General features: G+C 39.6%; 1 protein-coding gene across 1 annotated transcript in view; it reads right to left on the bottom strand.

Annotated features, from left to right (window-relative positions):
- LOC124607396 (venom carboxylesterase-6-like) overlaps positions 1-7967 on the bottom strand; it is a 143646-nt gene extending 135679 nt beyond the window's left edge. Inside the window, exon 1 of the mRNA XM_047139718.1 lies at positions 7837-7967. Within this exon, the coding sequence (XP_046995674.1) occupies positions 7837-7899 (63 nt within the window). The 5' untranslated portion in view covers positions 7900-7967. The remainder of the gene's footprint in view (positions 1-7836) is intronic.
- Between the last annotated feature and the right edge of the window lie 9843 nt (positions 7968-17810).

Here is a 17810-nt window from a genome sequence, read left to right as displayed (position 1 = left end):
TTGCTAGGTCATGGATCTCACGTTTGTCACATTTGGCCGAAAAGCTAAAACCTGAAATGATAATACTGGGTCTTGAAGCCAAACTGCCACGGTATTGGTGAACTAGAATTATATCTGCCCCTAGAGACAATCTGGATCGTTTCATTGAATATTTGGAACGTGTAGAGCGTGTGGCTGCCAATGAGGAGCAAGCACGCAATAACAGAAATGGTAATAACACTAGTAGTAATTTTACGAACGAGCAGAATGGCAATGTAAACATCAGAACTGTAGGTGTTCGCCATCCTAAGAGAGGTAGGAATTGGAGAAATGATTATCAGAACCAACAATGGCATCCAAATGATAGTAATTTTGTTCCGAACTAAATTATCCAGGTAAACAACAGTGCGGAAAGCAATGCTGTGCCAGTTAACTATAATGGAAATAAAGGAAACGGTAGTAGGCCGAAGCAGGAAAACTAGTTCCCGTCAATGAGGACACTGGCGCTCACCAGGCGGTTATTTTTCCTAAGCCAGTAATTACAGTAATTGGTAAGACAGATCAAATGGTTCAAATGGCTCTGAGCACTATGGGACTTAACATCTACGGTCATCAGTCCCCTAGAACTTAGAACTACTTAAACCTAACTAACCTAAGGACAGCACACAACACCCAGCCATCACGAGGCAGAGAAAATCCCTGACCCCGCCGGGAATCGAACCCGGGAACCCGGGCGTGGGAAGCGAGAACGCTACCGCACGACCACGAGATGCGGGCGGTAAGACAGATCAGAATACTCAGACTGAACATGTGGATGAGGGGTCGGTAACATCTAAGGATACAGCAGAAATATTAGATCACTCGCAGTATTTTATAGATACCGTGTTAGAGACGCTTAGAGAAGTGGGAAGAGAAGGCGCAGCAGTGTAATGGTAGGAAAGAGCTACAAAATACTAAATTGTCAGGTGAAGATGCAGGAGAAATTCATGCTTATATTTACGATGAGGATGATGTGCTCTTATCTAAAGTGCCTGTGCAGGATGTTGATACTGTACTAATAGATTTAGGACAGGAGGTAAGTGAGAGTGTAGAGGATAGCCTGTTGGGGGTCGATGAACTTAGTAGCAGTGACCAGTTGTCACTTGAGAAGGAACCCGACGATAATAGTGAAAGTGGTTTAGCTGTAACTAGTGTTATGCCCGGTCTGGAGGCGCAGAATCGCTCAGGCTACAGTAATTTGGGTCATGTTCAGCAAACTAAATGTAATGAAGTCGTGCGGTGTTTCGATTTGAAATTAACAGACCGACTGGAAAAGGGAGCTGAAAATGTAATTCAGGAAACCCCTACACTTGACCTAAATGTAATGAAGACAGACGTCGATCACTTTAGTTGGAGACAAATCCAAAAGGAACTATTGGATGATTTTGAGGAACCACCTGTACAAACTAGAATAAACCACCCTATAATAATAGTGAATATGTTGGGTATTAATGTACGTTGTCTCTTAGACAGTGGAAGTGAGGTGAGTGCGACATCTCCGTCCGTCTTTGATGCATTACCTGGTAAAGACAAGTTTACAGTAATGAGCGTATCAGGACTAAGAATAATTGGTGCTACTGGCAAGGTGTCAAAAACGGTAAAGCAAGAAACTTTGCTGCCCCTTGATATTAATGGTAATTTAATTGATCATCCACGCTTAATTGTAAATAATCTCAGTATTGAGGTTTTAATTGGCATAGATTTGTTGTCGAAATATCAGAGTGTTGTTGACTTTGAAAGAAGCCAGTTATAATTGGTCTTGCCGATAACGGAGTATTTACGGTACCTTTTATTGATAAACATGTAGTAACTAATAATGAAACTTGGGATCTGCCTTTACGAGTTCTGAAAAATAGGAGATATTGGGACGAAGGTGTTAATCTTAGTAAAAGTAAGCTGTCCACAGACGGGAAGAAGTTAAAGGCTAGGGCAAATATAAGAAAAAGAGCGTTGGAAAGGAAGAAGCGTCATGACGCAAAAACTGTACCCACCAGTTTTGAAATAGGTCAGTTAGTCCTTGTCAAAACCAAGGAAAAATCAAAGAAAATAAATGCAGAAACAAAGAAATTCATGTTTGTATAACAAGGACCTGTCAGGATCATTGGAAAACCACATGCCAATGCATATAGGCTAGAGTACCCTAAGAGTAAAAAGATATTATGTCTCAGAAACGTGATCGACCTAAAGAAGTTCATAGGTAGTGAGTGAATTCTGTAGGGAGGAGGTTGTTCTGTAACCTCTATACAGTGTGGCAGCTGTGCAGTCCCAGCTGTGTGAGATCTTATTTCCCATTTCAGATCTCACTCATTCTTCATCTTTTCTATCCACCAAAAATTTCGACCTCTTCTTCCCAACACATTAAATTTTCCGTTATGGTTATCAAGCCAATAATAAACTAATGAATTCTGTAGGAAGGAGGTGGTTCTGTAACCTCTACACAGTGTGGCAGCTGTGCAGTCCCAGCTGTGTGAGATCTTCTTTCCTTTTCAGGTCTCACTCATTCTTCATCTTTCCTATCCACCAAAATTTCGGCTCTTACTCTCAAATACTAAAATCTTCCGGTATGGCTATCAAGCCAGCATTAAGCTAATGAATTCTGTAGGGAGGAGGTTGTTCTGTAACCTCTACACATTGTGGCAGCTGTGCAGTCCCAGCTGTGTGAGATCTTCAGGTCTCACTCATTCTTCATCTTTCCTATCCACCAAAGTTTCGACTCCTTCTTTGCAATACAAAAAAAAATTTCCGTCTTGGCTATCAAGCCATGGGTTCTGTAACCATTCTATCCACCGATGAGTGAGGAAAATACCTAATGTGACAAACCTAACAGTGACATAAACAACAGAGAAGTATGACGTAATTAAGATAAAAATGTATTTGAGTAACAAGTATGTATAGAACCCTGGTAATATTGTAAGTACAAAGTGTTGTTTTATTGGAAATGGTCCACCAACAGTAATTTAAAAAGATATACAAATTCGTGTACAAGCAGGATCTGAAGAGGCAGTGAAACCTATTGTATGCTGTAGAGCTAACTAATTAATAGTGAAAGAGATTGCTTAGTGTTATGAAAAATATGCAGATAAGTTATAAAAATGAACTCACCTTGTGTAGCAAGGAATGGCAGTGTAATAGAATTGAGTAGTGTTTGTGGTTGAGACGTGAATGACACGTCCCTGAAGTATTTATAAGGTCGTTATTTGATGTAGTGTGTGACAGGACACACCTGCGTGTATTGAGGTTATGAGTTGGAGGCGTGAATGCGACCATAGGTACCCTTATGTTAGATGAGACAGAGCAGCTCATGGTGTCCTATAGGTTTAAGGAATTTAGCATTACGCTCGACCATAATTACTTAATGCACATTAGTGGTAGGTTGAGAGAGACTACCTGTGGTTTCAGCGTCCGATCGAGCGGAAATGGATTGCAACGTGAGCAAACTGATCAGCTGCAATACACTATAGATATGAAATAAATGTGCTATCCTATGCGTTAAATGTTAATAGAGTGAGTGTTAAATAAGTACATACACTAGCAACATAATTGAGTAACATAATGGCAGACATGAAACATTGTTTATAGCTCAAAATAAATACACTTCGATGAAGTAAGTACATAATTGCAGATGTGGAACTGACACAGCAGCAGAGGACCAATAAGTGGATTTAGTAGTCAACTAAACGTAGTGTGTTTTGAACACTCAGAACTGTACTATTACCACAAATTAATCACATGTACAAAGAAGCTGAGAAGACAACTACTAATCAAATATACTCATTCTATCTCTAAGAATAAGGTAATCGAAGATGAGTCAGCTAAGTAAATAAAATACAAAAGTATCAGGAATGTACCGAGCATTGGTTCAGTGTTCCGGCCAGAAACAATAAACTGAAATTAAATAGAATTTATGATTGTATGCCTTGAGCATAAATTTTCCCTAGTACATGACTAACGGCGTTTTGAGCCATTTATTTATCGATTTTATGACAGTTAAGTAACTGCGAGAGTAAAGTTGAAAAAGTTCTGTTAACTTTGTTCCAATAACATATTGAAAGATAAAATGTATATATCCCCATTTCATTGTGACCCACCCTTAGATATTAAGTGAACAGAGTCTGAGGCACTCTTTTGTTTGTTCTACAGGACAAACCAGATAATGGCAGCCTGGTAGCTGCGTGAAAGCGTGGAGTGACTTGGACACAACTCACAGTGACCCGTCCCCTTTCCCCATGTAATTTAGAGTGAACGTGAAGGACGCACACCATAGCAACTTCCCCTCCTCTACCCTTGTGAATGGAAGTGTAGAACGCCACGTGTGTAAAAATGAAATTGTCATGATTTGTGAAATTTTCTTTCTGGTTTAGAAAAGACTGCTAAGATATAATTATCTGTTTATGTATCATGAATAACTGTGTTATTTTCTTTGAATTTGTGTATGTAAAATTGTATTTAATGGATTTAAGATTTCCATAATTTTACATATTTTATGTGTTTGTCTGTCTAAGGCAATATGTATGCCAAAGTGTTTCATTGATTTTGCTTAAATTTTGTGTGATAATGTTGCTTATTAAGAGCCAATGAACATGCCAGCAATTTAAATAATTGAAGTAGGTAATAAGTTTTCTTTTAATATTTGTATATGTTTACATTTAAATTTTAATTTTTCATAGGGAGTTAAGCTGTACTCTTGCTTCCCTTTTTGTAATTAATTTTTTCTCCATTTACATTAAAAAAATTAAGTAGAGGGTGATGTAGGGAAGCAGCCTACTCACACCGTATAAAATTCACATCAGTCTTTCCATTGTGTGCCAGCCAGTCCGCTGTTACTAGCTCTGACGTCATAAATGTCGCACAATACTTTAAAAATCAAGTAAATAACCTGAAACGTTTCTATCATGTCAGGAGTAATACTAAATCAATATGTGTTGGATATCAGTTCAATAACTTTAACCATTTTCGAAATTTGGATGTTTTTCTGTAAAAATCATTGGCGCAACAGAAAAGAGCTAGAAATTAAAAATTTATATTTAGATTCCTTTTTCATAATTATTTAGTAGAAACAGTATTCAGGATCTGACAAATTAAAATTTTAGTTGAAATTCATGATTTTCTGGTTTTTGTCTTAGAAATTAAGGAAGCAAGATAGATTAAATAGGCTAATAAATAAGGGTAGAATGTTTAAATTTAAGTAGAAGGGAGATCCGCTATAATCATAAAGATGTGAGAAGTTTCAACTGAATACTTATAAAAATATAGCGATAGCGTATCTCCAAAGGGCAAGTTCAGAGCTCGCCTACTGCGTGTAGTGTAATTAAATTAATTCTCTCGCCTAAAATATTTGACTTAGCCACGTCAGACTTTTATTGTGATTACTTACCTGTGTGCTGAATACACATTTAAATTGAGAGCTTCATCGGCCATCAGCAAAGGGAGCAATGATTTATTCGATAACTTAAAGTGGTGCATTACTAGCCCATCGGCTAATCGGGAGAGCGGATTTGATCAGGCGTTCCCTTAGCCGTCCGCACCATGGCTTTATATGTAAGAACACTGCGTGAGAAAAAAAGGTCCCAGTTCTCTCCAGACACTGATTAGCACACCACCTGGACCGGGAGTCGCGTCGCGTCGGTATCATTGCTATGAACAGCCTCGGATGCCGTAATAAGTTACTCGGAATACGCGTAACCATGAAATCGTTTTCGAGTGAAGTGTTAATTCTGGGATGACTTTAATGATCTATCTTCAGTTTGCGTATGCCGTATTTTCATGTGCCGTCACGGGACAGACATTCTACCATTATTTATCGTGGCGTTTGATGAACATTATCCTCAAATTATGGCGAGCATTCACTTAAACATTTAATTTGAACAGTTATAGTTGCATCAGCGCATTAGACTCTGAACTGCTCTGGTAGTTGGATTGTGTGGATTCTTTTTGGTCTGTGACTTTCAGAATATAGTGAACAGTTTAGAGAAAATGGTTTTTGATTATGAATCCCAGACAATCTCCTAATTCCTCAGAGCTATAAGCTGTAGCTATAAATGTATTTCTCAGATGAAGTGGGCACTAGGAATTCTAATTACAGGCTTCACGTTTTGCTAATCACTTTCTGGTTGCCAATATTGTAGTTAGTCAGCCAGTGTTGAGAATGGCAAACAACAGCATTAAATAAATAATAGGAACATTTATATAACAACAATTGCACCCGCCGCCCCACATATGGCTAATTGGCCGGTAAAAACAAAACATTTAATATACAACAATTCCACCCACCGCCCCACATATGGTGCATCCGCCGGGAAATACAAAACAATATATATGCAATCAGTCCACCCACCGCCCCACATATGGTGCATCGGCCGGGAAAAAACTGAGTAAAAGTGAAAGTGAATTTAAATATTCGGATTCGGGTATGAAATGCGACACGCAACTGAGTAATAGAACAGTGATAGTGTTACATGTGCATGTGGACGACGCAATTGGATTAACAACGCATCTGGATTGATGGAGCTAGCACTGAGTCTAGCGGTGCTGCAGGAATCGCGAGAAGCCAGTTTCGGCTCACTGCAGTCGTCCGCTGGAGCAACTGGAGCCACGCCTGCAGTTGCGGGCCATGCAATCACATAGCAGCCGTCGAAGTGTCGTCTGCAGTTCAACGCGCCACGTCGCATCAGTAATCCTGGTACGCCGCGCCGGCAACGCGATACGTCGTGCAGAAGGAACTAAGTTAAGTGAAAAGCTGTTAAAAATTTTACTAAACTGCACTAAAAGACTGTCGGCGATGGAGCCGCCAGAAGAAACTGAGGTTAAACTTAAATCAGAACCTATGTCTGTTGAGGGAACTGTAAATCCAGACAGCATTACCTCATGGTGATGTACATGTGCGTCAGTGAAAAAGACCAAAAAAAGGTGTTAGCTGTAGATGTAATGTGCTGTTCCACTCTCTTCTGTACCTAAGGTCCATCACTGTTCCCTTTGGATCACTACGTAATTTGGTGCTCTCCGATACACACGATCGAACAGCAGAGGAGTGGTACTCAAGCGTCAAATTTAGGTTACAATATCTCCGGATGTAATTAACATTTTACAATGCAACAAACGGCACTGATTACGTATTTGATTATATGTTCAGATGTGCTAACAAAACTAACGAGGTTCCATTTAAAAAAACATAGGTTTGTGTTAAAAAACATACTTTCGTGCATTTTTTTGTGGTTTGTATTAAACAATTACACTAGCCCCTCTCCTCACGTTCGATCTGTGGAATCGAATCGTCAGTATTTGATGTGGTTTACGAAATATATCCAGCGGTATTGTTATATTGTTAGGTGACTCACCGTATATATATATATATATATATATATATATATATATATATATATATATATATATATATATTGCTCAATTACGTAAAATTTATTCACGGAAAATTAACAAAATAATTGTATGTATACAGGTTTTGTCTTAAAAAACACGGTAATTTCGCCTTTTTTTAGGATCACCCCTAGCATAAAGAATAGACTCTGCAATATAGAGATATTTTCATGGTCAAATATTATGTTTAAATGTTTAATTGAAAAAAAAATATTTATCCGGTAGACAACCGGTGTGTTCGGTTGTACAAAAAAAAATCTTTCTAAAAGTTCGCCACGCGACTTCACATATGCGATTTTGAAAACTGGCGCCATCTCTCCCGGATTTACCCTATGGAAGGTCGTCGTTTGTGTTTGGATATTCGCATAACCATAAAATACACAGCGATATGGAAACGTTTTTGTATTTTTAGTTTAACCTCCTGTATAGAGAAGAATCATCTATTACCTTGGCATAGACAACGAGGTGAAGAAGTAGGACGGACCCAAGGCTGATGCAGCGGATACCCATAGTGAACTTGTTCTCGTCGAAACAGCAACACTGTTCTATTCTTCACAAGTCGAAAACTACGATGCGACTGTGCTCATGAAAAGTCAGATGTTAGGTGAAGGCCAACGGAAGTTGTTAAGTACCCGTGATTGTTTCTGCTGTCGTTATAAAACGAATACTTCACTCAGGCCGTACTTGCGATTAGATAGCAGAATTATTTTTTTGATAGAAAACATGTACTCAAGTTATCCTTATGTGATAACTAGACATCTCAAGAGCAGAATCTATATCAAAGTACTTTCGAAAAGATGATTAATCACGCTACATGATAGCCACTTAAAATTCGTTGAAACCTACATTACACACCAAGCAATTTGCTTCACTCTTCAGAATTGAAATTATAAAAGCAAAGGATAACAAGAATAATTTTTGGACATTTTCTGCTGTGTCTGACATACCTGAAGTAGATTTTTCTCCAAAAATTCGAACTTCGTCGCTTGTTTTGTTTCTTATCGGCTAATGAAGAAATGAAGACACTGTCTATAACGGACAGTCGAACGAGACAGTGCTTGTTATTCAAAAGTAAACCCCTTAACGGTTAATATACATACATACACACACATATATATATATATATATATATATATATATATATATATATATATATATATATGTATATATATATATATTTGAGACAAGATGATCAATGCCTTCTTGGAAAAGTGGCTGTGGTTGCCTACAGAATCATGATTGTGCCCAGGTGTGCACCTCTTCATCCAGAGCAAACCGGCGCCTGCGAATGTGTTCCTCGATGGATCCAAAGATATGGAAATATCATGGGGAGAAATCGGAGACGTGTGGAGGCAACATGTTGGCAGGCATTATCCTACAACAGAATGATACCGTCTGCCAGTAGTCCTGGCCGTTTGGAAGTAGATGGCGCATTTAAGTTTTTGCAAAACGTCCACGTTCTGCTGTGCGTTAATAGTGGCACTATATTCCAGAAAGTCAATGACTGACGGCTTCATCGTGTTGCACATGTTGTCGAAGGTGTTTCGACTACGGTGCAAACGTTTCGCTGGAAGTCCTTACACATCCTCCAATCCTGCATACAGTCACGATCTCTCCCCACGTGATGTACATATTTTTGGAGTCCTGGAGAAAGACATCTGTGCCCGTCGATTTCCTTCAGATGAAAAGCTGCACATCTGGATACAATCATCTTCCGCAGGAAACCGCAAACCTTCCTCCATGAACGTATTGACCGTCTTGTTTCACATTGGGATAAATGTATGACAGTTATGGCGATTGATTTTGAAATAGTAAGCAGTTTACTTACTTTTTTCCAGCTGGCTCGTTTTCATCTGACAGTCCCTTACAGTTTTCTCTATTCTTTGCGTAAACTATGCTTTTAAATGATGTTCTCCGAACTGATAGATCATGGTGTTCATGAAAGAAACGAAAGTCCAGCAGAAACTATAGTTACTATTAAAAATATGGAACATTTACGAGATATGGTGAAAACGTACTTCCTAAGAATATGTTCATTTACTCTAAGCAGAGAGTTTGCTGCGATGTTTGTCATGCGAAAGGTAACACTGTGTTCTGGGCCGGATTCGTTACTGCATCCCTCCTGTCAATGGGTAGAGTGCTACTCAAGCGAAAGACTGCCCACGAAAGCCAAGGACTCGGGATCAAATCTTGGTTTAGCACGCAATTTAACCTTTCGCATACATAGTGTTTGCTCTTCCGTAACGCTTGCTACGTTCGAAGTAAACTTACGAATGTTTTATTGTGTGAAATTATCAATTTTTTTGAAAGTGACTGAAAGTCATTATAGAGGGATAGTAATCGCCATGTAATTTCGGTTGACAGTAGCTTAAGCATAATGCATTTTGAGCCGGAAGGAAAAATTTTGGACACTCTTGAGGAACTAGAAAAATATGCCCATCGTCGTTTAGCCCCGAACAGCATAACTAACGAACAGGTAACTATTTGCAGGCACTGTTTTTTCAATATTTTCAACGGTTTGTTACAATCGAAAGGTAAAAACATGCTCTTCTTTATTTTATCCATGTATCACAATTATATGATGTAGAAATGATTTAACGTCATAGGGGAAAATAGAACCTTATGAGACTTGCACTTCCTGTACTTCTAATAGTTTTAACTAGTTTCTTAGTAATTACTTTTAATGATTTGTGCTAGTGCCTGTGTTCGCCTATTTGTTTGTATGAAAGGTACGACTTATTATACATTTTACGTAACTTTCTAGTTTGGTAAACAAACACTGCATACGATAGTATAACTGGTCACGTCTCCGCACGGACGTGTAATAGAACCTATACGTTTACGCCATCTGGAGTTAGCAAGCTCACCTGTGCAGACCTGTAGCCACTACATTTAATTGTGTATAGGTAATGTATAAGTGAGGTTACAAGAGACACTCTATGATGCCATGTGTCTTCATGTTGTGTTTATTAACATCTGACAACGGTTTTAAAGCTTTGTATTCACTTTGTTCTCAATAGTATGCACTCTTTAAGAAGTCTCTCTAATGTAACTTTGGCTCTTTTACGCATTGTTTCTTATTTAATACGCTTGCGAGCTGTGAGTCCTTGTAACAAAAAGGAAGTTTGTGATACTATATTTTCTTAGAAAATAATCTGAGGATGGACAGTGCTAAAAACAGGCTGTGGAAAAATAAAAAGGTTCCAGTACATCAAGTAACTACTATTCGCGGCCTACCAGCTGTTTTAAAATTTTTGATATCAAATTGATTTTGTCTAGTAGACTGACACTGTACAGATGTTTATACTCTGATTTCTATCGTGCAAACTGTAGGGCTTTTCGGAAAAACAGACTAGTCAGAAATCGCGTAAACTGAGTTTGTGCTGCCATCGTACAGTGTGTGTATAAATGCATCTGATCACGATATTGTGTGGGCTAAAAGAGCATTAGCTTCAACTAAATACTTAGGGATTACAATTACAAATAACCTAAATTGGAACGATTACATAGATAATACTGTGCGTAGAGCAAACCAAAGACTGCGATTCATTGGCAGAACACTTAGAAGATGCAACAAGTCTAGCAAAGAGACAACTTACACCACGCTTATCCGCCCTATTCAGGAGTACTGCTGTGCGGTGTGGGATCCGCAACAGGTGGGACTGACGGATGACATCAAAAAAGTACAAAGAAGGCAGCTTGTTTTGTATTATCGCGAAATAGGGCAGATAGTGTCACAGACATGATACGTGAATTGGAGTAGCAATCATTAAAACAAAGGCGTTTTTCGTTGCGACGGGATCTTCTCATGAAATTTCAATCACCAGTTTTCTCCTCCGATTGCGAAAACATTCTGCTGGCATCCACCTACATAGGGAGAAATGATCATCATGATAAGAGAAATCAGGGCTCGCATGGAAAAATTTAAGTGCTCGTTTTTCCCGCGTGCCGTTCGAGAGTGGGGCTGTAGAGAGACAGCTTGAAGGTGGTTCATTGAACCCTCTGCCAGGCACTTTATTGTGAATAGCAAAGTAATCACGTAGATGTAGATGTACACATAAAACGAGGATTGTAGTATAGGCGGTTCTGGAAAAACAGTATATGTCCAACTTGATTCCGGTAAAAACAGCACTAGTCAAGGACAACTGCTTCTATTGCCTGAAACAGCGGCGCATAGTGCTGCAATACAGTGGCAGGCACTGAAACTAATTTTGTCAACACAGACGTTGTGTTTTCCGTAAAGATGTCCTAACCTTCAAGGTTACATTGCTAGAGCGTATAATCATGAACACAGATGGGGAACGCTGTCTTTTTATTCCAGGCAACTCTGGCATCATCCTTTTGGAGTACGCTCCCTAGCTGATGACCCAGTTACTGTGTTTACTTACGATGAAACCGACAGGAAAAAGGGAGCCAATGATGATGTTACATCAACGCTATTCACCTAAGACATCTGAACATATAGCTCTAATAAGCGATGGTGCATCTGGAAAGAACAAAAAACATATAATGGTGTATCTCTTGTACTTTCTAGCACATGCCTTGAAAATGTTTCGTACCATAAAGTACTTATTTTCAATGCTGGGACACATCTATCACCCAAATGATCAAGACTTTGCCTTATAGAAAAAAAAAAAAAAAAACTGAATGGAGCAGAAACTCCTAAGATTCGATGGAAGTAGTACCAAGATCACGACAAAATGCATCGCCATTTAACGCAATATAACGATTTCATTGATTTCAGAGCAACTTTGGTCCCATACTTTCTGAATCGTCACAAACCTCCAATGAAAATTAAAACAGTGAGCATGTTCAAGATAGAGCAGAGACGTCCAGCTGAAAAACTTAGGGACATATTCAGGTCCGTGGAGGACTGCCGCCATTCGCAATAGCGTTCCATTTTCACAGGAAATTGAAGCACAACCAGCATACAGTGCAAGGTTACCAATACCACCAGCCAAGACTGCGGACCTGTAAAACTTGGTACAATATTTGAGCAAGCACGACAACAGAGCATGTTATAACAAACCCTGAATGGCACCTGAAGGCAACAATGAAGAAGCTGACATTGACTGTGATAACAATATCAGTAGGTGTGATGAATGAGCAGTTGAAAGCAGCTGTTCTGCGAATGCAAACTGCGTGTATTGCAGGTTCATTTAGCCGAAATGGTATTAAAGACTCCTTGATTAAGAGTGTGCAATTTAATTGTGTCACACTGGGTTACATACACATGAGAGCCAAGGAAATTGGTACACCTGCCTAATATTGTGTAAGGCCCCCACGAGCACGCAGAAGTTCCGCAACACGACGTGACAAGGACTCGACAAATGACTGAAGTAGTGCTGGAGGGAACTGTTACCGTGACTCCTGCAGGGCTGTCCGTAAGTCCGTAAGAGTACGAGGGGGTGGAGACCTCTTCTGAACAGCACGTTGCAATGCATCCCGGAAATGTTCTGTAATGTTCATGTCTGGGGAGTTTGGTGTCCATCGGAAACGTTTAAACTCTGAAGAGTGTTCCTGGAGCCACTCTATAGCAATTCTGGACGTGTGAGGTGTCTTATAGTCCTGCTGGAATTGCTCAAATCCGTCGGAATATACAATGGACCTGAATGGATGCAAGTAATCAGACAGGATGCTTACGTACGTGTCACCTGTAAGAGTCGTATCTAGACGTATCAGGGGTCCCATATCACTCCAACTTGTAACCTCCCCACACGTGAAATTAATCACCACAACCTCTCAACAGAAAATGTGAACATAAATAATTCGCATGACCTCAGAATAAAACTGGTTCCCATTTAATGTACCCTGAAAATTCTTTTCTCATTTAATGTAAGCACGAAACAGAAAAATTCTTAACCTCATAATAAAAAGTAAATTCAGTAACCGGGTAAAATTTGGACGACAGCAGTGCTGCGTCGTGGCCCTGTAAGATCATTCTGAATAAAAAGCAAAAATTCTTACCTCAATAAAACGGCGAATGTATCTGCTCTTACTTAACATTTTTTTTGACACAGCTCCGTGCAATGCTGGCTTATACATTTGTGATTTGTGAAAGGAAGCAACTGATTTTTAAAATTGAAATGAATGCTTTAAAAAAAATTTACTTTATATTGCAAAAATTATTATTAGGACATTTTTTAAAAAACATTTGGATGACAGTTCAAATACATCACTAGATATGCGCGACGCTGCTTCTTTACCTTATACAACAATACTCCATCTCCAGGTTACCGACCAGAGCAGACTGCAGACAAGCGCAGACCACCTCAGACAAGCGACTAGCAACAAGTAACTGCTACAGTTACACATTTCGTACTGCAGTCAACACAGCTCTCTGGTCAGCGATTCTATATCGCAGACAGCGCATACCTCTTACAAACTCCACAAGCCCCATTCAATTCCAGAACCTCCATCAGCTTGAATAGTCCCCGGCGGACATGCAGGATCCATGGATTCATGAGTTTGTCTCTGTACCCGTACACTCCATCCGCTTGATACAATTTGAAACGAGACTCGTTCGACCAGGCAGCATGTTTCCAGTCATCAACAGTCCAATGTCGGTGTTGACCTGCCCAGGCGAAGCGTAAAGCTTTGTGTCATGCAGCCATCATGGGTACACGTGGGATTTCGGGTCTGAAAGCCCATATCAAAGATGTTTTGTTGGATGGTTCGCACGCTGACACTTGCTGATGGCCCAGCATTGAAATCTGCAGCAATTTGCGGAGGGGTTGCATTTCTGTCACTTTGAAAGATACTGTTCAGTCGTCGCTGGTCCCGTTCTTGCAGGACTTTTTTCCGGCCGTAGCGATGTCGGAGATTTGATTTTTTACCGGATTCCTGATATTCACGGTACACTCCTGAAATGGTCGTTCCGGAAAATCCCCACTTCATCGCTATCTTGGAGATGCTGTGTCCCTTCTCTCGTGCGCCGACTGTAACACCACGTTCAGACTCACTTAAATCTTGATAACCTGCTACTGTAGCAGCAGTAACCGATCTAAAGACTGCGCCATACGCTTCTTGTCGTAGATAGGCGTTGCCGACAGCAGCGCCGTATTCTGCCTGTTTACATATCTCTGTATTTGAATGAGTTTGCCTATACCAGTTTCTTTGGAGCTTCAGTGTGTAATAAGCACTGTAAATGTAATATCATTTTCTTATGTTTTTGTTATTCTTATGAATGCATCGTAGCAAAAAAAAAAAAAAAAAAAAAAGTGTTCATATTAACTGCATTTTTGTTCTCAAGTGTGAAATATAACACTTTATGTATTTGCAAATGCATATTTCGGTTAATATTGAATTTAATTGATGAAAGGAGAAAATATAAAAATGCAGTAAGTGAAACAGGCAAAAAGGAATACAAACGTCTCAAAAATGAGATCGACAGGAAGTGCAAAATGGCTAAGCAGGGATGGCTAGAGGACAAATGTAAGGATGTAGAGGCCTATCTCACTAGGGGTAAGATAGATACCGCCTACAGGAAAATTAAAGAGACCTTTGAAGATAAGAGAACGACTTGTATGAATATCAAGAGCTCAGATGGAAACCCAGTTCTAAGCAAAGAAGGGAAAGCAGAAAGGTGGAAGGAGTATATAGAGGGTCTATACAAGGGCGATGTACTTGAGGACAATATTATGGAAATGGAAGAGGATGTAGATGAAGATGAAATGGGAGATACGATACTGCGTGAAGAGTTTGACAGAGCACTGAAAGACCTGAGTCGAAACAAGGCCCCCGGAGTAGACAATATTCCATTGGAACTACTGACGGCCGTGGGAGAGCCAGTCCTGACAAAACTCTACCATCTGGTGAGCAAGATGTATGAAACAGGCGAAATACCCTCAGACTTCAAGAAGAATATAATAATTCCAATCCCAAAGAAAGCAGGTGTTGACAGATGTGAAAATTACCGAACTATCAGCTTAATAAGTCACAGCTGCAAAATACTAACACGAATTCTTTACAGACGAATGGAAAAAGTAGTAGAAGCCAACCTCGGGGAAGATCAGTTTGGATTCCGTAGAAACACTGGAACACGTGAGGCAATACTGACCTTACGACTTATCTTAGAAGAAAGATTAAGGAAAGGCAAACCTACGTTTCTAGCATTTGTAGACTTAGAGAAAGCTTTTGACAATGTTGACTGGAATGCTCTCTTTCAAATTCTAAAGGTGGCAGGGGTAAAATACAGGGAGCGAAAGGCTATTTACAATTTGTACAGAAACCAGATGGCAGTTATAAGAGTCGAGGGACATGAAAGGGAAACAGTGGTTGGGAAGGGAGTAAGACAGGGTTGTAGCCTCTCCCCGATGTTGTTCAATCTGTATATTGAGCAAGCAGTAAAGGAAACAAAAGAAAAATTTGGAGTAGGTATTAAAATTCATGGAGAAGAAATAAAAACGTTGAGGTTCGCCGATGACATTGTAATTCTGTCAGAGACAGCAAAGGACTTGGAAGAGCAGTTGAATGGAATGGACAGTGTCTTGAAAGGAGGATATAAGATGAACATCAACAAAAGCAAAACAAGGATAATGGAATGTAGTCTAATTAAGTCGGGTGATGCTGAGGGAATTAGATTAGGAAATGAGGCACTTAAAGTAGTAAAGGAGTTTTGCTATTTGGGGAGCAAAATAACTGATGATGGTCGAAGTAGAGAGGATATAAAATGTAGGCTGGCAATGGCAAGGAAAGCGTTTCTGAAGAAGAGAAATTTGTTAACATCCAGTATTGATTTAAGTGTCAGGAAGTCATTTCTGAAAGTATTCGTATGGAGTGTAGCCATGTATGGAAGTGAAACATGGACGATAAATAGTTTGGACAAGAAGAGAATAGAAGCTTTCGAAATGTGGTGCTACAGAAGAATGCTGAAGATTAGATGGGTAGATCACGTAACTAATGAGGAAGTATTGAATAGGATTGGGGAGAAGAGAAGTTTGTGGCACAACTTGACCAGAAGAAGAGATCGGTTGGTAGGACATGTTCTGAGGCATCAAGGGATCACCAATTTAGTATTGGAGGGCAGCGTGGAGGGTAAAAATCGTAGAGGGAGACCAAGAGATGAATACACTAAGCAGATTCAGAAGGATGTAGGTTGCAGTAGGTACTGGGAGATGAAAAAGCTTGCACAGGATAGAGTAGCATGGAGAGCTGCATCAAACCAGTCTCAGGACTGAAGACCACAACAACAACAACATTTCGTTTATTACTGTGTAAACATATATTTATGCAATACCAAATTCCATATATATAGGCGCATTATGACGGTGGGCAGTTTCGTCTCATTTCTCAACAACTTGATTTTTGGAGTAATGCTGTCTTTCCGAGAAGCCCTTCAATTGTTTATAGACTACAAGGAGCGGCAGGGAAACGTGTCGAATCGTACGATATCTAAATGGAAACTTGTTAAATTACATTCATGCTCGTGCACGCAGTAATACATGTTGGTAAGTGCCACCAACATAGAATATACTATGCTGAAATCAAACTGGATTCTTCAGCGAATCGAATATAGTAATTGTAAACATTTGTATCTTAACGCATTGTTGCAGCACGTAAACCTGAAGTTTTGTTAGAGATTTCGAAACGTGACGTCTATACGGAATTGAGGAAAGAAATTTTTTTGTGACTGGTTCTAAGGGGTTTCGTATCGTAAGGGAAACTGCTGACGAGTCGCCAAATTCAGGTCGATTGTAAACCAGCATGCCCATAAAGAACGTGAAACAAGTATCACTGATGGTGACAAAACAGCGGTGACTTTCTATGGTGACTGTCTATTAGATGTGAATTGATGGTTAGTGAGGGCGGTGCTAATGCCATCATTCACAAAGATCTGCATAGTGGGAAAACAATGTTGACGATTTTTTTCGAAAAGTTTAACGAAGAGTAGAAGGCAACAGGGATGAAAATGTCAGGAAATTTAATGGATAGGTGCGATTAATAGGCATTTCTTCTGTAATCCTTCACCATAAGGGCGCACTGGAGCCACTAGTTCGATCCAGAATCCACTCGACAATGAACAGTATTTTTCACAGGTAGTCAGACACTCGTTTTGGTAAATAGCAACATGATCCACAGGGAACCATACAAAAAATTTAGAAACGTCGGTATTTAAAGCTGGGATTTGTGTCCACTTCTTGCAGGCAAAGTGCTATTAAACTGTTAATTTAGGGACTAGTGTTTTAATATTTGTCAGCAAGAGAATCCATATTTTGGCGAGATTTTCCCACAGTTTTTTTTAGTGTGGAGCATATTTAGTACACCCTAATCTGATGTAGCTTAGATGTCGTCATCTACTGGATGTTCGCTAAATGTACAGAGTTTATCATTCTGGTCCTATGGAGATCCGCAGGGAAACATGCACATCCTAACCCTATTAGAATAACTGACGTCATATGTCTCCTCGGAAGATTCTTCTG

This window comes from Schistocerca americana, chromosome 3, assembly GCF_021461395.2.
Source record: "Schistocerca americana isolate TAMUIC-IGC-003095 chromosome 3, iqSchAmer2.1, whole genome shotgun sequence".
Taxonomy (NCBI): domain Eukaryota; kingdom Metazoa; phylum Arthropoda; class Insecta; order Orthoptera; family Acrididae; genus Schistocerca; species Schistocerca americana.
This window is presented reverse-complemented; position numbering and strand designations above follow the sequence as displayed.